Genomic DNA, 27,022 nt, shown 5'->3' on the forward strand with positions numbered 1-27,022 from the left:
TGGGAAGGTCAAAGCAAAGACATGAGAGCTTATGCTCAAAGTGGACAATATCATATCATTGTGGAGAGTCGTGTGTTAGTGCTTTTAGTTTTCTCAAAATGACTCAGCTGAATAAATAAAAACGGTAAACAATAATAAATACTCCAAAATATAACAAATTTGTTGGCATTAATTAATGGAAATGAAAGTTTGTTTCATTTATAGGTGGTGGTTGCTCTCTCTCTCTCTTTCTTTATTTTTTTTTATTTAATTTTTGTATTTCTTATAAAAAAAATCTATCCAATAATTAACTTATTTGAGAAAAAAAGTTATTAAATATAATTTAAAAAAATGGAGAGATATTAAACATAAAATAAAAAATTGAAAAATTTTATGTGTAATATTATATAGACTAATGGTATCAAATCAAACATATTTTTAATATTTGTTTAATCTTAATTCATTCCGATAAAATATATATTTTTTAATATTTAGATATATATAGATTATTATAAATAAATAAATATATATTTGTAGGGTCAATACTAAATCTGGACCTATTTTTTTCAAAGCTGAATATATTGAAAAAGGATCGACATGGTCCCATCTTATGTCCACTTGATTCGTTTCTATTTTGAAATTGAATCGTACGGCGGAAATAAAAAGACATTTCACAAGTAACCTGTTTTAAAAAATTTTATTTTTTCAAATAAAAAATATTTTTTAAATCTCTTTCTTTACAAATTTTAATTTTTAAAAAAATTTAATTTATAATATTTATATGGTGTATCTAAATACCATAAATTGTGTTTTTTTTTATTAATGTAGCTGAAATTTTGAAATACAATTAAATAAAAAAAAAAAAAAAGGTTAGAAAAATTATTAAAGGCTAATTGTGTAATTTAGCCTTCTCAAGTCATGAAAGAGCTGTGCTGTGGTGGGAGGGCAAAAGAGTCAAAGACTAAAACTTGACGAACGTCCACGTAGGCTGCCGTCTATAGCCTAAACATGATGAGATAATGGAATGGAATCCGAACCGTCCCTATATATTGAGAGTTCACGTCTTCAAGCAGAGGCACTCTAAGCTAATTTGCAGATAGACGACGATGAGGAGATCGGAATGCCATCCTTTGTTGAGAGGAACAAGAAGCAACAAGTTCACCCATGGCTTCTCTGCGGCGGAGATGGAATCAATAACCGCCATCTGCGACACCGTTCTTCCTTCTCTGCCGTTCGATTCACAAGATGAAACCAATGCTTCTGATATCGCCTCTGTCGAGGCGTTTTATTCCGCATCCGGTTCGCGATCTCCGATTCCGGATGAGGTGAGTTGATTAACGGATCGAGTTCTTTGTGTTCTTCATTAATTTTAGGTCGATTTTGATTTCGAGTTCTGTTTGTGGAAATTAAAAATTAGGTTGCAGAGATGATAACGAAGATCGGATTAATTGAAATAGTGATATTGATAAGGATAGTGATGTGGCTTCTGGCTACGAGATTAGGAACATTGTTGCTTTGTGGATCGCTTTGTTTCCGCGAGAAATGGCCTTTTGTCTGCAATTTCTCGGCTATGGCATTGAAGAACAGAGAGGAAGCTTTGAAGAGATGGTCTAAGAATAAGATTTTCACGTTCATCAGAGTTGCTCTTGCTTCCATCAGAATTCTTTCCCTCTACATCTTCTTTTCTCGGGTACTCCTTCTCCCCTCACTCTTTCTATCTAATTGTTTTTTATTTCTTAAAAATCAAAGATAACGATTAACAATGCATAATCAAAATATTAGCTGGAAACCAAAATAAAAATAATCATAAGTATACAATTTTGGGAAATTTTGAATAAAACTTATTATTGAAAACATCCACGTTCATTAAGTATGGATTTAATGCCAACCTACCAGTGAAGCTATGGGCATAATGATACCATAAAGAATAAATGTAAATAAAAAGAGTTTTTAATTTTTATTTTTGTGTTATTAAATTCTTTAAATATTAATAAAAAAAATTAAATTGTATGGTAAATATATAATTTTTAAAAAATGTTGAATAATTCAATAATATATTATATAAAAGATTTATAATTAAAACTTTAGAAATTTAGTAAAAAAAAGTAACGTTTTAAAATATATCCTTTTTGTACAAAAGAATAGGGAAGATTCCGGATGAATGTAAGAGAGCATAAAGACAAATTATAATTCAAAAGTCAAACATCATACGATCCTTGCCCTGCAGCATGTTCGCAGCAAGAAAGAGCACGTGCTATTTCAGTTGGTTATTTTGTAATTTTGCAAGAAAAAAAGGGCCAAAAGACAAATAAAAAAAAAAGAAAAAGGAAAAAAAATAAATAAGGGCTTCTTGTTTCCATAACTTATTTATTTATTTTTTTGTAATAGAGAAACTATGACGTCATATATACTTATTTATTTATTTGTTCATAAAAAGAGTTTTGCATTTAATATATTTCCGTTTAATTCATGAAATTCAAGTTTTTGTATTTTTTGAACACTTGAAAGAAAGGTACCTTCCTTGCTTCCATCACTTTCATCTTCCCTTTTGTATTTATTCATTTATTCAATTATTCTTCATTTATTCATTTATTTATTTTGCGGGGAAATGACATAATCATTGAATGATTTTTGGTTGATTTGATACAGGTTGATGTAAATGGCGACAATCCAGCATGGGAAGCCATAAAATACCGGCCGGCCATTGATGAAAATCCATCCAAATCCTCCGATGAGAGGCCTCTCCAGAAGGGAATCATAGAACCCAACAACAAAACAGAATCATCCTTTCAAAATTCCCTTTTAGAGAAAGGTCTCACAGTCATTGGAGAGGAAAATCACACCCTTTCCATCGAATGCGACGTGGTGGTTATTGGGTCCGGATGCGGCGGCGGCGTTGCGGCAGCCATTCTCGCAAGTTCCGGTCAGAAAGTGGTGGTTCTCGAGAAAGGTAACTATTTCACTGCTTCTGATTATTCAACTTTCGAAGGCCCTTCTCTCGATCAACTGTACGAAGCCGGTGGGGTTTTAACTAGTAATGATGGGAAAATGTTTGTTCTGGCTGGTTCTACCGTCGGCGGTGGCTCCGCCGTTAATTGGTCAGCAAGCATCAGAACCCCGAATGCCGTCTTGCAGGAATGGGTTGAAAGCGACAAGATTCCATTCTTTGGAAGCTCTGAATATCAAAACGCCATGGATGCAGTATGCAAAAGAATTGGAGTTTCAGAGGATTGTGAACAAGAAGGGTTTCAGAATCAAGTTCTTCGAAAAGGGTGTGAAAATTTAGGGTTTCAAATTGAAAAAGTACCAAGAAATTCCCCAAACACTCATTACTGTGGATCCTGTGGGTATGGCTGTAGAAAGGGTGAGAAACAAGGGACTGATACAACATGGCTCGTTGATGCTGTGAATCACGGGGCAGTGGTCATAACAAATTGCAAAGCTGAGCGATTGATATTGGAAAGAAACAGAGCTGGAAGTATGAGGAAGAACAAATGCTTGGGAGTCATTGCAAAAGTTTGGAGTGATAACATTACCAAGAAACTGAAAATCAGAGCCAAAGCAACCATCTCAGCTTGTGGAGCTCTCTTGACACCACCATTGTTGATATCAAGTGGGCTGAAGAACAAACACATAGGGAGAAATCTTCATCTCCACCCTGTTTTAATGACTTGGGGATACTTCCCAGATTCAAATTCAGAGTTCAAGGGAAAATCCTATGAAGGTGGAATAATCACATCAGTACACAAAGTTGTCTCTGAAGGAACTAACTCAAATCCTAAAACCATCATTGAAACTCCTCTATTAGGACCAGGATCATTCGCTATATTATTCCCTTGGATATCTGGACTTGACAGTAAGAAACGAATGCTCAAGTATTCGAGAACTGCCCATTTCATAACGATCGTTCGAGATTCAGGTTCTGGGGTAGTGCGATCGGAGGGAAGGGTGAGGTATAACTTGAGTGAAGAAGACAAGGAAAACCTCAAGATAGGGCTGAGACAGTCATTGAGGATTTTGGTAGCTGCTGGAGCTACTGAAGTTGGCACACATAGGAGTGATGGACAAAGACTTGAATGTAAAGGGATTGGGAAGGAGGAAGTGGAAGAGTTTTTGGATATGGTATCTGTAGAAGGAGGGCCGCTAACTATGACACCAAACTGGAATATCTATACCTCAGCTCATCAGATGGGGAGCTGCAAAATGGGAGTTTCTGAAAACGACGGCGCGGTCGACGAAAATGGAGAGAGCTGGGAAGCTGAAGGGCTCTTTGTTTGTGACGCTAGTGTTCTTCCTACTGCTGTTGGTGTTAATCCCATGATTACTATCCAATCCACTGCTTACTGTATCTCAAACAGATTGGCAGCCTTGTTAAGAAAGTAAGTTCCTCAGGCATTCATGCCTGTAATCTTATATTCTTTCATGTTTGAGTAAAGCGTTAAGAATCACATACCTCCACAATGGTATGATAATGTCCACTTTGAGGATAAACTCACATGGCTTTGCTTTAGATTTCTCCAAAACGCCTCATTCCTATAATCCCAATAATCCTCCCCTCGAACAAAGTACACTATACAGCCTCTTTTGAGGCCTATGAAGCCCTCGAACAGCCTCCCCTTAATCGAGGCTCGACTTCTTCTCTGGAGTCCTCGAACAAAGTACACCATTTGTTTGACACTTGAGTCACTTTTGACTACACCTTTGAGGCTTTTTGTTTGACATTTGAGGATTCTATTGACATGTCTAAATTAAAGGCATGACTCTGATATCATGTTAAGAATCACGGACCTACACAATGGTATGATATTGTCCACTTTGAGCATATTTGGACTTCTCCAAAAGGCCTCTCCATTCATTCCAATGGAGATAGGATTCCTTAGTTATAAACCCATGATCGTTTCCTAAATTAGTCAATATGAAACTCCCTCCCAACCATCAACAAAATAAATGAGAGAGAAGAAAAGGAAAGATGGGAAAAGACTGTTCCCTTCAAGTTGTTTTCATTTTCAATCTCCAAGGTACAATGGTTCTGTTTCTAATGATATTGCAATTGTATAGCTAAGTCTTAACTTGGGTATCTTCTGGAGTTATTATGAGCACGTACTCTATACGAACACACACACACACGTAGATTTTAGCGTAGTTTCGACTGCTACTCGAGCAGCTAAATCTTCACTAAAAACAAGCATTCCTTACAATTGAGAAAATAGGATTACATTACAATTTGTCGAGGAGCCGAGCGAGAGTGTTATCGCTTGGGACCATGCGTCGGAAATTACACTTTGTAGCTTAACAAGTGTGAATTGGAATAGTAGGATGAATGAAACTAGCCTCATCCCCTCATTCAGGTCAGCTTTGTTAGGGACTAGACCCGTACTTTCCTGAATCGGTCTTAGCCATCGGAGTCAGCCTCACGGAACGGTAGAGGAACGGTCTTAACTGCCCTGTATTTTCCTATGTTGCTTAGCTGTTCGTTCTCTAATCTGCAAAAGAGTAGAGGATTATACTAGAGAAAATTAAAGATTGTGAGATTTAGCTCCTAGCTCGAAATCTTCAAGCTGTTGTTTCGAAGATAGATGATATCATACCTGTAGAAATTCCAATGCCCTCGACGGATGACCTCCAATGAAGCCAACAGGAAGTCGAGCATTTTCGACTCGACGTTTCGAATATGTAGTTTATGCAACTGTAATACCGTCTCAACCCAAGCAACTCTTAGGATCACATTCAGAACCTGCAAGTAATAGCATTTAGCACTTTTCATTGCTCCTTTGGCTAGTATGCATTTGAATGCTAATTTCATTTGTGGTTAGGACTCACAATTGACAGGTAGTAGACGCCTTTGTTCTTCAAGATGAGTTCGTCCCGGAGCCACGGGTTTCGAGATTTCGGATTGAGGATTCCCCAATCCTTTGCAAAGTCCCAGTACAACTGATATATTGTAGCTACAAAGGATGTGACTAATACGATTACGAACCAGAGGCGAGTGTCTTGTCGAGAATATGTAAGCCTAGCCCCGGCTGCCACCATGGCTGATACATACTTACCCATGTTAGCCAAATGGTCCAAATCATTGTCATCAAACCATCTTCTTGCACACTTGAACGCAGGATAGAACATGAAAGATCACGTGGTCAGTTCGAGTATATCGAATTATCGATTTTTGTATAAAAGAATCGATAGAAGTTCGGAGATCACCTGCATTGCACGCCAATAGTATGGCAAAAATGAAATGAGGTAAGCCAACTCCCAGTACAACGTCCCGGATTTGCAGACATCGCCTCGATGCATTCCGAAGGAACCCGCAAAGAAGTAGCAGGTAGCGGATTCCATGAGCCTCAGCAGAGTGATCTTTCAACATAAACAAGTCAAAAGTGATCAAGAAGTTACTGCAACAGTAAGTTTTAACACAATGTGAGTATTACCTGGCTTGTAAGTTGGTCTGCCAAGAAAGAGTCAACGAACAAAACCTGAAAAAAAAACGCTCATTTCAAAGTTATAACCAAACCACAACTTACAAGGCAATGCCATGTTGTAGTGTGAAACATACCTTGTAAAAAGGAGAGAAAATAATGTTACGAAACACGCGAAGAAAGTAATAGCGTGTTGGTCGGTAGAATATATCCAACGGGCATACAAGTAGGACGAGAAAAATCTGCAAAAGGAAGCTCAAATCATCACCCGAGTCGTATAAACACCAAACCCGTGTGAGAAATCGATACGTCATGGCTTAAGGTATCAAAGAACTAACAAGTAAAAGAAGCCCGGGAATGGAATCAACTTGGACAGATGAGAAGCGAGTGAGTCCTAAAATTAAGTGAATGACTAAAGCTCCGACCACAGCAGTCATAGTGGTGGTGCATACAAGAAAAGCATCACGATATTTGAGCGCAGTACTCGATTGAAACTCAAAAATGAAGTTGTAATTGATCCTCGCATGTTTCCACGTGAACAAATTGCACCCGTACATAAACATGTGCAAGCTTAGCAACGCAAACATGCTGCAATAACAGTAATTGAGGTAAAAATAAGTAAAAAGGAACCGTAATTGAGGTAAAAATAAAGAGTGGTAATTAGAAAGGAACCTGAAAACAGGATAAACAGCATCCATGTAAGAAACTTCATTTGTTCGAGAGAAGACACCAGACAAATGCGCCAAAATTGCGTATACAATAAACAACGACACAAAGCAACCTGTAAACAAACCTGAAACCAACCAACCAACAAAAATCATTACTTTGGTTCCAAATTTCCTTACTTAACCTTAATTTCTCGTACTTTAAAGTTTTTTACAATTCAACCTCTATCGTTGAGCTATATGCTCATTAGAGATATTTACGAGACGGGATTAGAGACGGAAAATATAATCTTTGTTCCCGACTCTGTTTAGCCTCTTCATTATTTGTTTAAACGGGAATTCTCTGTCCCATTCAGGGCAGATTTCCACACGAGCAAATGGACATAAACGTATAGTTTTTCAAGTGCTTAAAATCGGGTCGTAGGGATTAAGAATAGAAAAATTACCAACAAAGAAGGTGGTCATGTGGGAATCTTTAGGCTGCTGAGGCCTCAAATATTTCATTGCCTTTTTCCTGTCATTGTTGGCGAAGTGCTTCGTGAATATGGATTCCACTTCGTCCATTAGTCTTACCACCTTCATTACACAAACCATTTTTCATATTAATATATACATTTCTTTAATACTTTTATATAATAATGTCCTGTCATGCATTCCAGACAGGAAATCTTTGTCGTATGTAAATAAATATATATATTTTTTTTAAAATTTGAACTTTCAATCAATTAATTAAATTAATTAAGTGTTAGTCAAATAATAATATTCTTTAGACCCAATCTAATAATAAATATGTAATTCCATTTTTATATATATTTTTCAAATTTTAAAAATAGTATGTAGGTATATATTTTTTAAAATTAATAATAAATTTTGTTGGGAAATAAAATTAATTAATTAACTAATTAATGGGTTTCTCGTAAATTAATAATAACTTTGTTACCTTGTCGGAGCTGATAAACGGCGACGTTTTCACCTGTTGAAGGTAGGTGGTTGACGCCTTCTGGTTAGCCACCTGTTCCCTCAAAATACATTAATGTTTTTATTTAATGTTATGTTAATAAAATTTAGTAACCAATTAAAGAATTAACGTAAGATGGTATTGAATAATTAATGTTTTGTCACCTTGTCGAATTTCTTCAAAATCTTTACGAACGCTTTCATATTCAATGAACTGCCACAGATAAATTTTGTATTTTCTTTTTAAAATATATCTAAATTTTAAATTAATTAATTTTTTGTTTTGGATTATTAAAGTGTTAAAAAAAATAAAAATAAAAAGTGTACCTGAAGGTTTTGAGGAGGCCGAGGCCTTTGTAGAGCTCAACAAAGGCGCCTCGGAGCATCTTCTCCGACCACTGGATCTTCTTCCGGCTGATCGAGTCGCCGGAGGCATCCTTGTTCGGATTGTTGATCAGGTCCTCCCACAACATCCCCATGACGGCGGAGATGGTCCTCGACGGAGTGGTGGCTGGAATGTCGACTCGCAGCGCCATCTTCGGCTTATTTCCTTTCTTCATCTTCCCTCTCACGGCGGCGTTAATGAACGTGACCCCGTGCCTCTCCAATGCAGCGATTGCTTCATCCGTCTCCGATACTTCTGCTGACACTTCGTTTGATTCCGAGTTCTCTATATTCAACATTAATCTCAATATTCATTACTATTCGGTCAAACCCTATGTTTTATTTAGTCTCTAAACTTTTAAAAGTTTATCGAATCATTTCTCAAACTCGAACAATTTATTAGGTTAGAGGAAATGAATTAAAAATCAAACCACCCGAACCCAGAAAAGAAGAGAGATCAGCTATTAAAATCTACCCTTGTTCTTCGTTTTATAGAAAGTTACTTTTGAAATTTCGAGAACCGAACAGAAACTTAATGAAGGTCAAATGGGTAATTTGTCACCATTATAACTATTTTATCCGTTCCTAATTTGGTAAAAATTAGAGATGCTTGTGAGATTCAATATGAACTAAAATTAAAATAAAACCAAATCTAATGTAATCCATAGGGACAAAAACAAGATAATTTAAGGTAGCAAAAATGGTTATAAAATTTGGTGTAATATTCAGCCATGCAATCATAAAGCGCCACGTGTCAACCAGGGAAATAATGGGAGGGAAATGGGAAAGAATTTGAGGTTACCAGAAAAATTGGAGTGGCGAGGAGAAAAGGAAGACGACCGGGAAAAGCCGCCGGCCGGCGAAGTTTTGCGGCGGCGATGTTCAAGAATCCGTTTGAATTCAAGCAAAATTCCAAGCTGCTCTCTAAGACTGTCCCCTCTCTCCACAAACTCACTCTCTCTACTCCCATAAAACTCGTTCACTTTATCCAATTCTTCGTCCAATGTCTCAAAAAACATCTTCACCTATAAAAAAAAAAAAAAATTCAAAAATAAAATAGTCAATCGAACCATAACTCAATAGTTAAGACATTCATTACTTTACCCCGTCTTCTTCGGAGAAGAACTGGGAAAGCTCGGTTTCACGATCTTCATTACCGTCGCTGCCATCTTCACTCTTTTTGACCTGAAATTATGGAAAAGGAAAGCTTGGTGATTGAGTAAGCAATAAGAAGAGTGTTCATTTGATTTTCCTTGGCCAAACCCATTTCCTCCATTTATTTTTACGGAGATTAAAAAATATGTGCAAAATTCTCTATTTATTTTTGCATGAATTAAAAAACGGTGTTCGGATTCAATCGGAAAAATCCCATCTCTCGTTTCACACTAGATTCTGTGTCGAAAGCGGCGAACAAGTGGCATCAAAATGACACACCGTAGAGGCCATAAACGACATTGATGGGGGTGTACCTGAGAGAGGTGGTCGGCATCAAGGGGGCGGCGGCGGCGGCGGAGGAGGCGGAGGGGGAAGTGGGCGGCGAGAGATGAAAAAAGTGAGGCGGCGGAGGAAGGAGTAGGAGGAATAGAGGTTCTAGAGAGCTTGACTCTCTTGACGAGCTTCTTGAGGTGCCAGTAATTGACGAACGCATCTTTCCATTCAGGAATGAGTTGAGCTTCCAACTCCTTCGAGAATTTCACCATTTTTTTCAAAGCTCTCTCTCTGTCGTTTAGAGAGATTTGGTGGAAATGGAGAGCCTTCCCTTATATACTGCGTTAGAGAGAGAGAGAAAAGTAATCCTATCGAGATTTGAGCATACGTCCCAACAAATCATTCATCCAAAGATTGAATCACCATCGATATCAACACATCTGAGATTGCCAAATGTTCGGGAGTTCCGCTATTCAATCTTTTTTCTTCTTCTCTTTATTTCTCGAGCCTATACTGAGTTACAGACAGAGTTCGAAAATATCAAATCTTACATGATTCAGTTGCGAAGCACACCTCACCTAGACTAACTTGAAAGTAAGGTTTTCAACTCAATCTTATCCTATTTTTAAAATTATTATAAAAATTAAAAAAATCTCAGACTCTATTTAAATTTTATGAAATTTTAATTATTTATATGACACAATTAATTATTAATTATTATATTGCTTTTGAGAAAGGGAAGTCAATGTTGAATTAAAGGCAAGTTAAAGCACATGTGAATGTGATTTTTAAGAGTCAAAATTAATTATGTAACAACTTTAATTGCTTAACTTTTCAATTTTTAAAATTTTATCAAAATAACTTACCATTTAAATTACATAAAATTATAAACATTTAATTTATAAAAATATTCTGGTCTCGTTTCATACGACAGGGCAGTCATCCCGACGATTCACACCATAAACAATGAGCTCGTATCTCCTTAATCTCGAGCTAGTTCTTGAATTTAAGATTTATCGGGAAGTATAAATATTAAAATTAAAAAAAAAAAAAAAAAAAAATTGAAGGGTGTTACTGTGGGCGGTGTGCTCTTGAGCCAACTTTTTTTGTATGTGAGTGTGCATGACGTTGGAACCATGCTCTCTTTTTGTGTCCACTCACTAACCCTCCAAACACAACTCTCTATTTTCATTTTTTATTTTTATTTAAAAAATAATTTCTTAAATACAATAAATCTCGGATCTCATAATAAACATCGTACCATTTGTAACCATCCAAGCCCACCGCTAGTCGATATTGTCCATTTTGATCCGTTACGTATTATTGTCAGCCTTATGATTTTAAAACACGTCTACTAGAGAGAGTTTTCACGCCCTTATAAGGAATGTTTTGTTTCCCACTCTAATCTTCAATATGAGATCTCACAATCTATCTATCTCCTTGGGAATCCAGTGTCCTCACTGTCACACTATCTAGTGTTCAACTATAATATCATTTGTAACAATCCAAGTCCATCGCTAGCAGATATTGTATGTTTTAGTTTGTTATTTATCGTTGTTAGCCTAAAAAGAGTATTTAAAAAGACATTGAAAATGTATAATTAAAAAAGGAAATAGGGGTACCAAGTTGGAGTAAAGTAACCCTTAAAAGGAAGGGGTGCCCTAAAGAATAATGTATTGGGATAAGAGGATTGAGAGAGAAAAAAACAAAGGTGGGTATTGAGTGTAGGGTTGAAGTGGATGAGAATCTTGAAGTAGAAATGCATGCAATTGGAGGAATCATCTTTGTTGGGATCAGAATCATGAAACACAACGGACAACTACGAATTGTACTCTTTCAAATTGGGTCTCGAAAGTGACTCAAACACTTTGTCACCAACACACCAACACACCAAAAAGTATCTAAATACTGTCTTTTTTGGGCTTTCCTCGTCCACTAGGAAAAGATTTCCACATCTTTATAAAAAATGGTTCATTCTCCTCCCAATCAATGTGGGGTCTCACAATCTAGTTACGTTTCAATTATATACTCGAAAACTGTACGATAACTGTAATATCTAATCGAATGTTTTGTGAATAAGGCAGTGTTGAGCGTATTACAGGTAAAGACAAGCATCATAGTTTTGATCGAAGAGTTGTGAAACAAATGGGATGGAGTAAAAAGGGTTCGAGATCGAGAAAGTTTGAGCTAAAATTGTTAATGTTTTTAAAGGAATAAAGAAAGAGGTGAGGGGAAGGCTTGTTTCTTTGTCATATTTCCATTTGAAAATGTACTTTTAGAGTAACCAATGAAAAATATAATGCATCCTCCACTACTACTACTACTACTCAATTAAGCTTTGTTTGGTTTAACTTTAATTTTGTGAATTGGATTAATTTAGGGATTTGGTCTAACAAATTGGTGTATTCCACTATCTACATTTTTCTACAAAAAGCTGCAATTGCATTGTTTAGTGGCTCTCAAATTTCTGGTCAATTACCGACTCATTTAGCCCGAGTTGAATTTATTTAATTAAAAAAATTTATGAATTGAATTGGAAATATTTAACAAAATTGGGTCCATAGCTTAGTGGTAAAACATTTGACTGTAGATCGAGAGATCCTCAGTTGATTGGTTTGAGGGGGAACCTTTTCCTATCAATCCTTTGAAACGCGGAGTGCTAGCGAAGAAGCTGGGCCCCATTGGCTCCCAATCGAATTTGTTGACCCTATTAGTTGGGTCCCATTTAGATTTATTGGCTCATTGTACCAGCAAAGACGCTGGCCCCATTTGAATTTGTTGGCCCAATCCCTAACAATCTTTTGAAACCAAAACCATAATGTTAATTATTTTTTTTTAAAAAAATACATTTTTTCTGTATTACAATTTTATTTAATTTCACCAATATTTTCCGATTATTTATTCTCCAACCATTTTTAAAAATAAAATTTTATCTAATTTTATGGCCTATTGAACTTTTAAAAATAAAATCTAAATTCAGTAAAATGTAAATTTTAAAATATATATTGAAATTAAAAATAAATAATAGAGTGAATGATTTGTTATTATTTTATTATTTAAAAAATAAAATAATTTTATTTAATATGAGTTAGAGAGAGAATAATAAATAGCATTTGACTTAAATAAACAGTCAAAATGGAGAGGCTTAAGGCATTTATTTAAAAAATTGAATTAATTAGGTAAGTTTCCCTTTCACAGTCATCCCCATCTGCTTTACAGCAAGACCACAAGACCATAAACTTAGGTTAATTTATGTCTGTTTCAGATTCCCAATTATTTATAATATTTCTTTACAATGAAAGCTGGAGAAGTATGTTTGGTTTAATTCATTTAAATTACTAAATTAAATAATAATATCCTTTTCCCATGTCAAACATAGCGACTTTACTTGTTTTATTATCTACATTTCAAAATTCAAATAATATATATACTTTTTTTTATTATTATTATTTTCTATTTTAGAAATATTATTGTATTTATTATCTAGTCATTTGTGTTAATTATTTTATAATTTTACGTCACGCACTATTTGGTTTAGTTAGGAAAATTTTTCCGACCAACAAATTTTGAGTTGGTTGGATCAGTGATTAGAGTAACTCGAATAGAGTCAATAACTCAATCCTCTATTTTCAAGTCAGATTATTATTTATAATACATGTTACATTAATAACTAAAATCTCATTTGATTTGAATTTGATTACATTATAAAAAATGGGAAGAAAACAACCGAATTTGACTTGTTTTTAATGAAGCTTTCTAGGCGTTCAACCCAAAAAGAGAAACCAATGAAAATTAATAATTAATTTAGTACCCATTTTGATATGTTTTGATAGGAAGATTTGAAAGAACAGAATAGGCATAGGGAAATGTTGTTGTTGATGAATATGAGACACACAACAAATAGAAGGCTTTTGGAATCCCAAAGGGCCAAACAAACCTGATTAGCTCAACAAAGATTATGCACTGCTATTATTGAGCCATTTGTACAAACCCCATATTCTTGCCTTTCAATTTGCTACTCATTTTCCATGTTCTTGCCTTTCAGTTTGCTACTCATTTCCCATGTTCTTGCCTTTCAATTTGCTACTCATTTCCAATGCCTCAATCTTTTCATGAGTGACCCTTGTATTTATTAATCACTCCCCTCCATTTACCATTATTGTCTTTGTTTCTTTACAAACAGAATCTATGTCCCATTGGCTCTCCCCCGTCAACTTATTTCATTCGTTTTGGGACAACAAAAGTAGAAAATAGTTGAATGGGTTGTTCACTGCCAACCGATGATGTGTGAGATTCCACCTTTAAAGGTGTGAAAATCTTCTTAGTAAACGCTAGTAAACGCGTTTAAAACCTTAATGGGCTCAGGTCAGATTGTGAGATTTCACATTAATTGGAGGTGGGAACGAAATATTACTAACCTTTTACTAGTATATGCATTTTAAAATTGTGAGACTAATGACGATATGTAACGAGTCAAAGCGGACAATATCTACTAGCGGTGAGTTTGAGCTGTTATAGGTTAGGAAGCCTTTTTTCGTCCCCATTTTTGCCTTCTATTTCATTTGTCATTCCCGTAAAATTCTCTATTTATTTTTACAAAAAATCGAGACAGAAATCACGTTTTGCACCATAATTTTTTTTTATATTTTATATATATATTTTAAAAAAAAGGTATTTATTTCAAATAATTTTCATTTTTAACTCATCTCAACCTAATTTCTAAAATATCAAATCTCAATATTATAATATACTTTTTTTTTATTATATATATATATATATATATATATATATATTGGCAAATAATATAAAAAATAAAAACTATATATTAATTTATATATAGTTATGAATGAGTAGCCAATGGTTTGGGATGTGGTGGTAATGATACCAAATAGTTCATTCCATTTCATTTATTCCAACTTTCGTGGGTGCTACTTATTTATATAATTATTTGAGTTTTTCAATTTCATAATTCTGATTTTACATAATAATTATGTAATCATGATGTAATCATAATATTTGTTTTTTTTTTTTTAATATAATCATTAATTGTTTCTTCACTAACAAAACGTGGGCTTGGGGGAGCTATGTGTTCTTCTGATCTATATTGGCCCAACTATTCTATGGGCCTTCATACACAACACTCCAAGTGCTATGTGTTCTTCTGATCTATATTGGCCCAACTATTCTATGGGCCTTCATACACAACACTCCAAGTCCACGTCAGCCATCTAACCGACACGACAACTTAAGCTGGTCGAGCTAGGTCGAAGTTATGTTGAGTTGAGCTAGGCTACATTAGTATTATGTATCTTTTTAGTTGGATGAGTTTCGTTTATTTAAAGCGTTCTTTGCTATTCTGTTATCATTAAGCTCAATTGACTTTTTGGCCTTGTGAATCTTCCTTGAGAATTCTGTCTTTGACGATCCGTTGATTAGAGATGTCCACAAGGGATGGAAAAGTCTTTTCTATCTATATCATCGCCTCCTATTTCATTCTCTCTTCCCACACACACGTTTGATGGAGCAGGGCTTAGAGTGGGGACGAGACTAGGGTTAGGGATGTGGACAAGGATGTCGAATGCAACTCATTTCAATAACGAGGAGAAATTTCTCCTTGCACATTCCTTCATTTTTCACCTCGTTATGAGGGAATTAAATGGGACATCTATGTCGTTGATCCATGTAACAGCCCAAGTTCACCACTAACTGATATTATCCTTTTTGGATTTTTTCTTCTGGGCTTCTCCTACCTTTGTAAAGAATGTTTTGTGCCCCTCTCCAACCCATGTGCAATCTCACAATTCACCCTCTTCGAGACACAGCGTTCTGGTTGGGACTCGTTCTCCTCTCCAATCGACGTAGGATCTCAAAATTCACCCTTTGGAGCCCAACTTCCTTATTAGCACTCATTCCCCTTTCCAACTCATAATATACCACTTTCGGTGCCTAACGTCTTCGTTAGCACTCATTCCTCCCTATAATCGAGGTGGAATCTAACAATTCCACTCAAACATAAAGATTGATATCATGTCCAAATCTATTATGGTGGCACATTTATAGGTTGGTTGACCATGGCTAGGGTTCAAGAATGAAAGTGCTTCCATTTAAAACCTCCATTTCAATTCTGCCCCTTGTCATCCATGCACATAGCCTTCACATCTCCAACAAATATATATACAGAAAGAGAAAGATATGCATTATATACTTACAGCACAGCTCATAATTATAATCATATCATATATATCCTCATAGATTTTCAACAAACACCAAAAAAAAAAAAAAAAAACCTAACAGAGATAAGATCGATCTAACAAGAACTAATCAACCACTGTCCTCTGTTTTTTCCGCCACCGGCCGTGGGAAAATCATAGAGTTTTCAGTGAGACTGTTACCTTTAATGGTCAGTGACCCCGAAGACTCGGTCAAATATGACGTGGAGAAGAAGGGAATATAGTGCTGACCAATAGGATTTTGCCATATGGCGGACGTTCTTGTTTGGTTATTTGGTAAGCCACCGAGCCAGTTGGGTCGGGTTGACGATGCCGGATATCTGGGCCTTATCCGTCTTCAAAATGGTCGCCACGTCGGCGTAGATCTGAATCTGATGCTCTTTCTTGATGATCTCCGGCGGCGCGGCTTCCGGCTTCGGCTTCTTGTACTGTGCAGCGGTCGTGGTCGGGAATGGGCTTGCTTCGGCTCGATCCGGGTCGAACTTCCTGCCCAAGATGGTTCCTTTGGTCAGAAACTCATAAGCCATGTACCCGGCCAGAAGCCGGTTCGACGTAACTGGCTGCTCACCGGCTTTAAGAGCCGACGGCTCCTTCCGCTTTCTTGACGGCCCAGCTGATAACAGCCCACGGCTGTGGCAATGGAAACTCATTTGCCTTTTTTTTCTCGGCCCTTTGTTAAATGCCAGTAAGCTAGGCCCCGGTGGCAAAACCGTAGGAAGTTGATATTCCCAGGGGCAAAATCGTCTAACAAGATATTGTGATTTTTTTTTTTTTCCTGAAAAAATTGACGAAAGGTTAAAAAGTAAAAAAAAAAAAAAGAATGAGGGATAGTGGGCACGGTAAAAGTAAAAAAGAGGTTTAAAAATGGGGATAACGTAAGTTAAGGCGAGAACGGAAAAGGATTGAAAGCGACTACAATTTTTTAAAAGGAAAAGAAAAAATATATATATATATAATTTTCTTTCTTTTCCTTTTTTTAATAATTGGGAATAAAAACTTAATAAAAGCTGGGGAAAACGGGGTCAATGTTTAGGTGAAATCGGATCCAGATGGTGGCGGATGGAACCTGAGGGCACTGGTTGGATCGGCGTACGGACGGCAGTTTACCAGTGGCGCCACCCGGCGAACGACGGAGATGACGGCTGACCAAGAAAAATTCCGTTCAGATTACAAAAAAGAATTTGGAGGAGAGAGAAGGAAAGAGAGAAAGAGAGAGAGGAGAGAGTGGGCAAGGGAGAGAGAATGCGGCGAAGCCGAGGCCCCTGCTTTTATCTGGCACACCTTTCCAATTATACCCCTCTTCTAACCGTTGCGGCGAAGCCGAGGCCCCTGCTTTTATCTGGCACACCTTTCCAATTATACCCCTCTTCTAACCGTGAAATACCATAAATACCCTTGGAAAATGCCCTTTATATTTATTCTTTCTTCTCCGCGGATCGGGGCATGGTCCGGCTCCGTTTTTATATATATATATATATATATGTTTTTTTTAATTTTTTAATATTTATTAAATCATTTTGAAAAACTTAAATTTTAAATATTATAACATACTATTAGGTACTTACCAACAAATATATATTTATTTATTTAATTACTATTTATATTTACATATACAAGATTTAAACGAATATAATTATTGAATTTTCATATATATTCTCGTTATATACTAATAATAAAAACATTGGTAATTATTTAATATATAAAATGGAAAGCTTGAAAAAATGAACACAATAATTACAAAATGGAGAATTAAAAAAATGAAATACCATTTAACCCAAAAAAAAAAATGATAGAATAGACAAGAAAAGAAATTTGTGTACGAAGAATAGAAACCACTGACTTTAGATTGTAAATGTCACAATCAATCCCAATTTACCATTTAGTCCAAAAGATTCCAAAGTTTTACTACATTGCCCATCCATAAGAATAAAGCTAATATTCATTAAAAAGAGGGGTGGAAATGGAAAAACAGAATATTACGACTAAAGTATAAATTCCATTTTTTTAATTCCCGTTGTATAAATTTCATTTTTTTTTTATTATTATTTCAAATGTCGATAAATTTAAAAAATAAACATAAATTTTAAATAAAAGAATTGTAATTTAACTTTGAATATTCAAACCTTTTATGATTTTGATTAATTAACATTAATTTAGTTTAATTTAATGTTTGCCTTAATAATGCAACAAAAAGGCACAATGGATTTAATGCAATTAGATTATTTGAAAATAAAAAGAAAATGAATAAAAATTGTACTAAACCTACCTGCTATATATACACAGGTTGTTTTAATTGGATTTAATTTACTTAATAATTAACGTTTGCCTTAATTGCTGGGCGCAAAGACCATAATACCCTAAACCACTCCTCGCTCATTTCAAACGATCCAGCCTACTCACCACTCTTGTGCTTCTCCGACCAAGACATTGGGTTCCCAGAAACCGATGATTACATGGATTGGATTGAGATAGGTACAAGTTGGCTCGGGTGAAAGCTAGAGATTCTAGAGTTCGGAATTTAAGTTTCTCGGGAAATAATTCTCTCAATCTCGAGATATTGTGTGAAACCCTGTCCTCCTCTCGCTCCACATGACTTGTGCCTTATGGAAAGTTGTCGTGTTCAAAGTAAACCTAGTATGTATCACTGTCAGCCTATCTACTAAGAACGAGTTTTCACACCCTTACAATAAAATGTTTCGTTTCCCTCTTTAATAAAGGTAAGATTTCACAACTCACCCTCTTGAGGGTCTAATGTTCTCGGCTAGCACACTATTCCGTGTCTGATTTTGATTCCATTTGTAACCGTTGTAACCGCCCAAGTACAAGCTCATCGTTAACAGATATTTAATCATTATAGCTAATCAAATTTGTAATTAACAATAACAAATTATAACTAAAAAAAATTAATTAACTATTCAAATGTAATAATTATTCATACATAAATATTATTTTAAATTATTTTTATTACTTGTTAATAAATTATGATAATTATATCCAGAAAAGTTACCAGTGAATATATCGACTTTTTATTGGTTGATTTACACATGTCGTAATTATAGAGTGCCAGCTTTGCACAGGATAAGCATGAAAAATATTTCTCTAGCTTTGGCGTTCACTGATCAAACTATCAAGATTGGCCACGTGGGATTTGAAAAGTAGCAGACCTGTGTTCAAAAGCCTATATGTGCCACATAAGAATCAAGATGATCGAAATCAATCCTCCGCCGTTGGATTCCCCTTTGTTCAAACTAGGAAGCTTTTTGGAGCTTTTTGCCTTAAATCAATCCTCCGCCGTTGGATTCCCCTTTGTTCAAACTAGGAAGCTTTTTGGAGCTTTTTGCCTTTTACATTTAAAAAATTAATAAAATTTTAATTTTTAGTTTTGTTTTTTTGTTTTAAATGACACAAAGGTGAAAAAAAAAAAATTAATAAAATTTTAATTTTTAGTTTTGTTTTTTTGTTTTAAATGACACAAAGGTGAAAAAAAAATGCTTTCTTTGCTACAAATTTGGTAATACACATGTTTGTGTCTATTTTGTATATGTTTCAAACGAAACATAGACTCATATTCAACTTTATTTAAATAATTAATTAAAAAAAAATTATATAAACCCTCAACTTTAAATAATAAAAGAATAAAAATAAATTTTTAATAAAATGGTGGATGACATAAACGAAAAAAAATTAAATAAATTTGAAATGAAATTAAAAAAAATTACAAATTTATTAAATTATTCATGATTCTTGAGTTTGATTGGTGAAATAAGTGGGTTTTTTGGTATGAAAATTAAAATGAAAAAATGTGATGAAGATAAATAAAACAAATTTGAATTTGAAAAAGGAAAGGCAATTAAAAATATATATAAATAGGTAATTTTGGATTATTATTTATGAATAAATTAAAGTTTTATTGCAACATGGATGAAAGGGTGGATCTAGTGGGCCCACAAGTCACAATCTTGGTGATCTGGAAATTGGCCCAGTTCTGTGTTGGGCTAAAAGGCAATGTAGGCCCAAATATTAGGAACATTTGCAGATGCTTCCTTTCCCTCAATTTTAACCAAATACCTATGGGTACGTTATCCCGATCAAGATTTTTCTACTCTAGAGGGAAAACCCTTCCCTTTTTCGGCGATTGTGAGTCAAGATGGCTCCAAACCCTTCCCTTTGGGTACGTGCTCTGAATTATAGCCCGCACCCCATCTAGAACTGTTTCTCTACCCAGCTTTTTAGCACGTTTGTGTATGAAAAAAATGAGTCGTTCTCATGCTTTTTGTATATCCACGAGGAAGGATATGGTTGAAAATTTTGAGAATAAGTGAAAAATTAATTTAGATTTATTTATTTATTTATTATTATTTTTGGTTTAAAATTAGTAAAAAAAAAAAAAAAAAAAAAAATTTGATTAAATTGACACGACTTTATATGTTTATGGGTAAAAATTGAAATTTTATGCTTATAAAAATATATGAATTTTATTCATATAAATATTTTGGGATAAAAGATGCTTTTTATTTTCTTTTTGGGTAAGAGGGTTATAAGGATTGAACTTTAGGATGGTCATGGCGGGAAGATCGAGGGACAGCAAATCCAGATTGCCAATGATCCATTACGATCGCCGTTGAAGACAAAAGAACAGAGCTCAAAATAAAGAAAATGGCGGCACAAACATTCAAAATGATCAAGAATACATATACACAAACATTTCAAATTTCAATCCCACTCGTTCTACTCCGGCGGAGCTCACTAGTCCGAGAGTCGACACCAAGCGAATTCAAAGTTCGAGAGGAAGAATCACAATCATTTGGCTGAAATCCGAAGCAAACGAGCATTGTGAATTCAATTCAATTATTACAGATGCAGGAGATAAATTGTGTAGGGCGCTTTTCCTTTTAGTAGGCATGTTTTAGACTGATGTCCTTGCTCTTCATGCGGCTGCAAATTCATTTAATCATTTCAATGGAGAACAGCTTGTGCTCCACTTTGGTAAGTAAGATAGTAGGTTCTTTTACTTTCGAATCATTCTCATTCATTCTTTCACCAGTCACTGCCTCTTGATTTTACTCATATCCGATGATTCGTCTTTATTCACACTTTTCAGTAACAGTGAGCTAAAGGAATTTTATGATTTCGTTTTTGACCTAAATTTTGAAATACGCGAGTCTAATTTTATAATATCTTTCTTGATGCGAAGTTTTCGAGATGAAGGTTTTTCTGTCTTGTTCTATCGTGTAACGGCGGAATAGAGAATGAATAAAATGTTAATGAAATCAGTTCCTTCGGTATTAGGGTAATTGTTGACTTGTAAGGGAGGGATTTCTATTCTAACTGGGCCCTGCATATTGATTCTCGTTGGAAGTTGTTCATTATTTTATTTTATTCTAAATGATTAAAAAATTTAGAAGAAAATCATGCGTGTTCACACGTTGAAGGGAGAACTTAATGCGTATTGTACAGATTCTGGATTCCCTGCCTGTGTTTTGACCTTGAATACAAATTTGTACTCTGCCGAAAGGAAAAGACAGTTTTAAAAAATCCCAGAAAGAAAATTCATTGAGACCTTGGATTCTTGCTTAGGAAGATAAGTTTGATGGCTTCTTTTTGAGAGGATTGGAGAATGCACGGTGGAGTTCGTGTTTTGTGGGCTCGGTCGATGACTTTATTTGGGAAAAAGGTGTTACTTTTCTTCTGTTGATGTTTGTTCTGATCGCATTAGCTCTAGTTCATGATTCTCCTGTGGGTTTCTCTTTCTTTTCTTTTTTTTTCTTCTTTTTCAGCTTTGGTAATCATACAACTTTGCTTCATTATGATGTCTACTTATATTGAGTTCGAATTCATTTTGCCATTGCTTGTGTTTTTCTGTGTAATTCCCCCAATTTCCCTGTTCTTCACCAGTAATGGGTTTCATTCGTGCTTAATATTCGAAGTTTTCCAGGTATTTATCGAGTTGTAGAAAGTTTTGCTGGAATGGATGGGTTTCTATATGCTAGGAGGTATTTTAGAACAAATACTTTGAAGGAAACGACCAGGAAAATACTATTTGGGAATTTGAGTTGACTCTTCTCGACTTCTAAACCATTCATTTCTCCAATTGCTTGAACACTCCGTGTTTATTGATCGAGTATTTAGTATTTAATTTTCGTAATATGCTAAAATTTTGAACTGCGTGCCTTATCACTGAAACTGGTTTGTAAGAAGTTCTAATCCTCTCCCTCTCTCCCTTTTATATGATCTGCTTTCACAGATTTTCGGTGGAATGAGCCAGCATGAGAGCAAAGGCCTGGATGAATGAGCAAATTTTACGCCTCAAGAATAAATTTAGCAAGATGATAAACTGTATTCGTTCAGGGGATCAATTAAAAGTGGATGAAATGATGCATTCATCAGATTCTCTGGCAACTCGAGACTATTCAGCCAGTGGTTTTTCATCACGTACTGGGGAGGTGGAACCGAAGGTGGATAATGCCAACATTGAAGAAGCTGAATCATCTCTTCGTGAGAGTGGTTATCTGAATTATGAGGTTTGTCTCTCGTCAATAATGAAACCACTGTTTTATGGAAAGAAGCAAGAAATTCACTGTGTTATAAGATTAGCTCATTGTGTCTTTTGTTGAGGACATCACCTGAAAAAAGCACTTTCATGAGGCAGAAGATAGTGTCTATATAAGTATTTCTTCAAATTTCTTATAGATTCAATCGCCCTGGATGCAGCCATTTGACCATGTACAATTCTATTGGATATTAGAATATGATAGTCCACAACAATTTTTTGAAATATCATGTTTGCTGTTGTTGAAAGTGAGCTACAGTACCTTTTAATTTTCTAGGAAGCACGTGCTTTACTTGGAAGGCTCGAGTACCAAAAGGGTAACATAGAAGCTGCTCTTCATGTTTTTGAAGGAATAGACATTGTTGCTGTAATTTCCAGGATAAAAGCTTCCATTTCAACGAGATATGAACAAAATAGACGGCAATCACAAAGTGATGTTGTGCCTACTATGTCTATGCATGCCATTAGTTTACTTCTTGAAGCTATTTTTCTGAAAGCAAAATCATTACAGGGTTTAGGAAGGTTTGTAGGTATTTTCTCCTCTCTCTCTCTCTCTCTCTCTCCCCCTGCTGCTTTAAGATTTTCAAAGGATCCTCTTTCTTCCCCATCTGTATTCATATTTTTTTCCCTTTTTGTTTATAATCTGCAGAGGCAGCAAAATCTTGCAAACTACTTTTAGACACTGTTGAATCTGCATTACCCGAAGGCTTACCTGAAAATTTCGCCAATGATTGTAAATTGCAAGGGACACTAACAAAGGCTGTTGAATTGCTTCCAGAATTGTGGAAATCTGCCGGGTCTCCTGAAGAATCTATCTTGTCATACAGGCGTGCCCTTATTTACCAATGGAATCTAGAAATGGAAACTAGAGCAAAAATAGAAAAAGAGTTTGCAATTTTCCTTCTCTATAGTGGTTGTGATGCAAGTCCTCCCAATCTCCGTTTGCAGATGGAAAGCTCATTTGTGCCAAGAAATAATATGGAAGAAGCCATTCTTTTGTTAATGGATCTGTTGGGAAAATATATACATGGATTGGTTGTTTGGGACCCATCAATAACAGAGCATCTCTCGTTTGCACTGTCTATTGTTGGGGAATTTGGAGCTCTAGCTAATGAGGTTGAACAATTGCCTCCAGGAACTATAGGAAGGAAAGAGAAGTACTGGACACTAGCTCTTTGTTACTACGGGGAAGGTAAAAGCTTAGTTGCGTTGAACCTTTTGAAGAACTTCTTGAATAACAAAGATAATGTAGGCTGCTTACTGGAATTGTTGTTAGCTTCAAAGCTCTGTGGAGAGAATTTGGTTTGTCTCGATGAGGGGGTGACTTACATATTGAGAGTGCTTTCGGAACTGGATGGTAGATGCATCCAGATGGTTTCCATTGCTAATTGCTTACATGGTGTATTACTGTCAGCCATATCCAAATCAATTGCTTCTGATTCTCAGAAATCTTTGAAGCAATCTGAGGCACTCAAGGCACTACAAACCGCTGAGCAACTGATGAAACAAAGGGATCCATTCATTGTGTATCATCTTTGTCTTGAATATGCTGAACAGAGGAAGCTGGATATTGCTCTATACTACGCAAAACAGCTAGTGATACTCGAGGCTGGGTCTAGTGTGAAGTCGTACATCCTCTTGGCCAGAATATTGTCCTCCCAGAAACGGTTTGGGGATGCAGAGACTGTAATCAACGCTGCTCTTGAGCAGACAGGGAAGTGGGAACAGGGCGAACTCTTACGAACTAAAGCTAAGCTCCAGATTGCACAGGGCCAGTTAAAGAGCAGTATAGAAACATATACTCATCTTCTTGCTATAATTCGAGTCCGGACTAAAAGTAGTGGAGTTGGAAAGATGCTTTCAAAGGTAAGGGATTCAATTTCGTAAGATCAAAGCTTTTTCTTGTATTGTTATTGAGATATCATGGTTAATGATTTTACTCTAGATTTTAAAGACATTTCACTGAGTTCTTGTGGATTAATGTTTTGGTATCTGGAAGTTCTCTTCCTCCAGCTCGCATGAAAACTGAATTTTCTTGTCTTTTAAAATGTCTTATGAGGTTTGAGAGACCGGATTTGGTGCCTTCTCACTTGTATTACTATAACCATCAAGCTGAGTTAATACAGTTAGTTCATTTATTATTTATTGCTTTGTTTCACCTTAATACAGGATGTCTCGGTGAGAACATCTGACAGAAGTCTGGAAATAGAAACATGGAATGATTTGGCCAATATGTACACAAGCTTGTCTCAGTGGCGGGATGCTGAGATCTGCCTATCAAAATTGCAGGCAATCAATCCATATTCTGCTTCTAAATGGTATTCCACAGGTAAACATCATCCCCATTTACTTTTGTGGCTCAAATACTTTCCCATCTATTGTTCTCCTCATTCTATTTTATTTTTTAATCAATTACTGATGAATCTGGTAGGTTTACTGTATGAGTCTAAGGGTCTCCCACGAGATGCTTTGCAGGCATACAACAAAGGATTAGGCATCGATCCTAACCATGTTCCCAGCATGATATCAACTGCCCGTCTTCTCCAACAACTGGGCGGCAGGCAGTCATTTCCTGTGGTAAGAAGCTTGCTAACCGACGCCCCGTCTTCTCCAACAACTGGGCGGCAGGCAGTCATTTCCTGTGGTAAGAAGCTTGCTAACCGACGCCCTTCGACTTGATCGAGCAAACCCATCTGCATGGTACAATCTCGGGTTGCTATACAAAGCTGATGTCGGGGCATCCGTGCTGGAGGCTGCCGAATGTTTTGAGGCTGCAACTCTGCTTGAAGAGTCAGCTCCAGTTGAACCTTTCAGATGATGAAAACTTGCCTTCTTTCTCGTAGAGAAGTTGGATTTTGCTGTCCTAGTTCTACAGGTTTACTCAGATCTTCCATTTGCTTGCTGCATTTTCTTCTTCGGGATTAGGAACAATAGTAATAGATGATTGGCACAAAGTAGTGTGTAAATAGAAAAGCAAAAATACATAAGCTGTTAGTTTTCTAGCCAACCTCCTTGTGTTTTTTTTTTTTTTTTTTTCTTTCTATAGAAATATAAACATCACAATTTGAAAGTTTGATTTGTAAAGTGAATTAAGGAAACATTGTTCCCCAAGTCAATGAGTTTTCTTCTTCATTGCTTCATCTTCTACAGCACACAACAGTTGAGCTCCTTCTCCACGGCAAGGGCAAGGGCAAGATGCAGAAAACTTTTTGAGCAACGGGTTGAAGCGCAGGACATGGGAGTGGTCGGGTTTAGTTCTGAAGTGAAGTTTCGTTGACGATGCTGCCATGACGCCGGAAGTGTTCACCGGCGATAGTCCTAACATGGTTTGGACTACGAGTTGTAAGCCTCGAGTTTTGCTCGAGAAGGTGAAGGGGATAAGCTCTTTTATTGTTCGGCTGGACTACGATGTTTGGGCCATGGTCAAGTGAAAACCCATAAAACTAAAGCTTTTTAATGCTGACAGGACTACATGGTTTGGACCATGGTCTAGTCAAAGCCCATAAAACTCAAGCTTTTTACTGCAAGGTCGACTACGATCTTTGGGCCTCCGTCAAGCCAAAGCCCATAAAACTCAAGCGGCTAAGCCCATGAATGAGAGTCCACGAAACAAGAGTCCATGACCTGAAGCCCATGAGGCGTCCACGAAACAAGGGTCCATGGACTCAAGCGCATGAGCGAGAGTCCACGAAACAAGGGTCCATGGACATAAGCCCACGAGGCGAGAGTACACGAACCAAGGGTCCATACATCCAAGCTCATGAACGAGAGTCCACGAAACAAGGCTCCATGGATCCAGTCCCATGAACGAGAGTCCACGAAACAAGGGACCATGGACCCAAGCCCATGAGGCAAAAGTCACTGGACCCAAGCCCATGAGGCGAGAGTCCACGAAACAAGGGTCCATGGACTCAAGCCCATGACCGAGAGTCCACGAAACAAGGGTCCATGAACTCGAGCCCATGATAAGACTACGTTGTTTGGGCCTCGGTCAAGTCAAAGCCCATAAAACTCAAGCTTATTAGTGCTGGGCTGGACTACGATATTTGGGCCTCATTCAAGTCAAAGTCCTAAAACAGGCCTTTTAGTGATGGGCTTTACTTTAATGTTTGGGCCTCGGGCGAGTCAAAGCCCATACAATTCCAGCTCTAATGCTGGGCTGGACTACGATGTCTGGGCCACGTTCAAGTCAAAGCCCTTAAAAACAAAGCCTTTCAATTCAGAGCTGGACTAGGTTGTTTGGGCCGCAGTCTAGTGAAAGCCCATAAACTAAAGTTTTATGCTGGGCTGGAACTACGATATTCGGGCGTCGTTCAAGTCAAAGCCCATAAATCTCAAGCTTTTTAATGCTGGGCTGGACTACGAGATTTGGGCCATTGTCAAGTTTAAAACCCTTCAAAACGGTCTTTTTTATTG

The 27,022-nt window shown here is 36.4% G+C and overlaps 3 protein-coding genes and 1 long non-coding RNA gene across 13 annotated transcripts; 2 read left to right on the plus strand and 2 right to left on the minus strand.

Moving 5' to 3' along the window:
- The first annotated feature begins 1,053 nt into the window (after positions 1-1,053).
- On the plus strand, positions 1,054-5,955 carry LOC111473170 (long-chain-alcohol oxidase FAO1-like). Its single transcript, XM_023118723.1, has 4 exons — positions 1,054-1,304; positions 1,397-1,669; positions 2,629-4,358; positions 5,793-5,955. The coding sequence occupies exons 1-4, from the start codon at positions 1,086-1,088 to the stop codon at positions 5,803-5,805; spliced, it is 2,235 nt and encodes a 744-aa protein (XP_022974491.1). The 5' UTR covers positions 1,054-1,085; the 3' UTR covers positions 5,806-5,955.
- On the minus strand, positions 4,948-10,155 carry LOC111473169 (phosphate transporter PHO1). Its single transcript, XM_023118722.1, has 15 exons — positions 9,868-10,155; positions 9,503-9,583; positions 9,201-9,423; positions 8,342-8,684; positions 8,180-8,228; positions 7,998-8,069; positions 7,504-7,633; positions 7,065-7,185; positions 6,731-6,980; positions 6,530-6,634; positions 6,405-6,449; positions 6,178-6,330; positions 5,800-6,078; positions 5,568-5,713; positions 4,948-5,462 (listed from the first exon to the last, which is right to left on the minus strand). Exons 1-15 carry the CDS (start codon positions 10,096-10,098, stop codon positions 5,372-5,374), a joined length of 2,319 nt encoding a protein of 772 aa, XP_022974490.1. The 5' UTR covers positions 10,099-10,155; the 3' UTR covers positions 4,948-5,371.
- A 6,285-nt stretch (positions 10,156-16,440) lies between these two features.
- LOC111473182 lies at positions 16,441-17,290 on the minus strand. Its single transcript, XR_002715587.1, has 2 exons — positions 17,123-17,290; positions 16,441-16,831 (listed from the first exon to the last, which is right to left on the minus strand). It is a non-coding gene; the product is annotated as an uncharacterized LOC111473182 (long non-coding RNA).
- Positions 17,291-20,586: 3,296 nt separating this feature from the next.
- Positions 20,587-25,864, plus strand: LOC111473199 (protein NPGR2-like). 10 transcript variants are annotated; one of them, XR_002715595.1, is made up of 8 exons: positions 20,587-20,931; positions 22,301-22,577; positions 22,884-23,136; positions 23,256-24,472; positions 24,776-24,935; positions 25,038-25,167; positions 25,235-25,481; positions 25,757-25,864. XR_002715595.1 is itself a non-coding variant. In XM_023118759.1 (7 exons), exons 2-7 carry the CDS (start codon positions 22,323-22,325, stop codon positions 25,422-25,424), a joined length of 2,205 nt encoding a protein of 734 aa, XP_022974527.1. In that variant the 5' UTR covers positions 20,587-21,042; positions 22,301-22,322; the 3' UTR covers positions 25,425-25,738. The 10 variants fall into 10 exon arrangements, 7 of the variants coding, with proteins under 7 accessions (XP_022974527.1, XP_022974525.1, XP_022974523.1 ...); XR_002715596.1 differs by lacking the exon at positions 25,757-25,864 and having other exon boundaries at positions 25,082-25,167; positions 25,235-25,342; XR_002715597.1 differs by lacking the exon at positions 25,757-25,864 and having other exon boundaries at positions 25,082-25,183; positions 25,251-25,279.
- Positions 25,865-27,022: the final 1,158 nt, after the last annotated feature.

The sequence above is a fragment of the Cucurbita maxima genome, unplaced genomic scaffold (genome assembly GCF_002738345.1).
Source record: "Cucurbita maxima cultivar Rimu unplaced genomic scaffold, Cmax_1.0 Cma_Scf00107, whole genome shotgun sequence".
NCBI lineage: Eukaryota > Viridiplantae > Streptophyta > Magnoliopsida > Cucurbitales > Cucurbitaceae > Cucurbita > Cucurbita maxima.

Coding starts and splice junctions, on each gene's coding strand:
- LOC111473169 (XM_023118722.1), bottom strand. CDS start 10,098: ATGGTGAAATTCTCGAAGGAGTTGGAAGCTCAACTCATTCCTGAATGG. Junction 9,424..9,502: donor TCTTCTCCGAAGAAGACGGG/GTAAAGTAATGA, acceptor TTTTTTTTATAG/GTGAAGATGTTTTTTGAGAC. Junction 6,079..6,177: donor ACTATTGGCGTGCAATGCAG/GTGATCTCCGAA, acceptor CCTGCGTTCAAG/TGTGCAAGAAGATGGTTTGA.
- LOC111473199 (XM_023118759.1), top strand. CDS start 22,323: ATGAGAGCAAAGGCCTGGATGAATGAGCAAATTTTACGCCTCAAGAAT. Junction 24,473..24,775: donor TTGGAAAGATGCTTTCAAAG/GTAAGGGATTCA, acceptor ACCTTAATACAG/GATGTCTCGGTGAGAACATC. Junction 24,936..25,037: donor TTCTAAATGGTATTCCACAG/GTAAACATCATC, acceptor TGAATCTGGTAG/GTTTACTGTATGAGTCTAAG.
- LOC111473170 (XM_023118723.1), top strand. CDS start 1,086: ATGAGGAGATCGGAATGCCATCCTTTGTTGAGAGGAACAAGAAGCAAC. Junction 1,305..1,396: donor GATCTCCGATTCCGGATGAG/GTGAGTTGATTA, acceptor ATTAAAAATTAG/GTTGCAGAGATGATAACGAA. Junction 1,670..2,628: donor TCTACATCTTCTTTTCTCGG/GTACTCCTTCTC, acceptor GATTTGATACAG/GTTGATGTAAATGGCGACAA.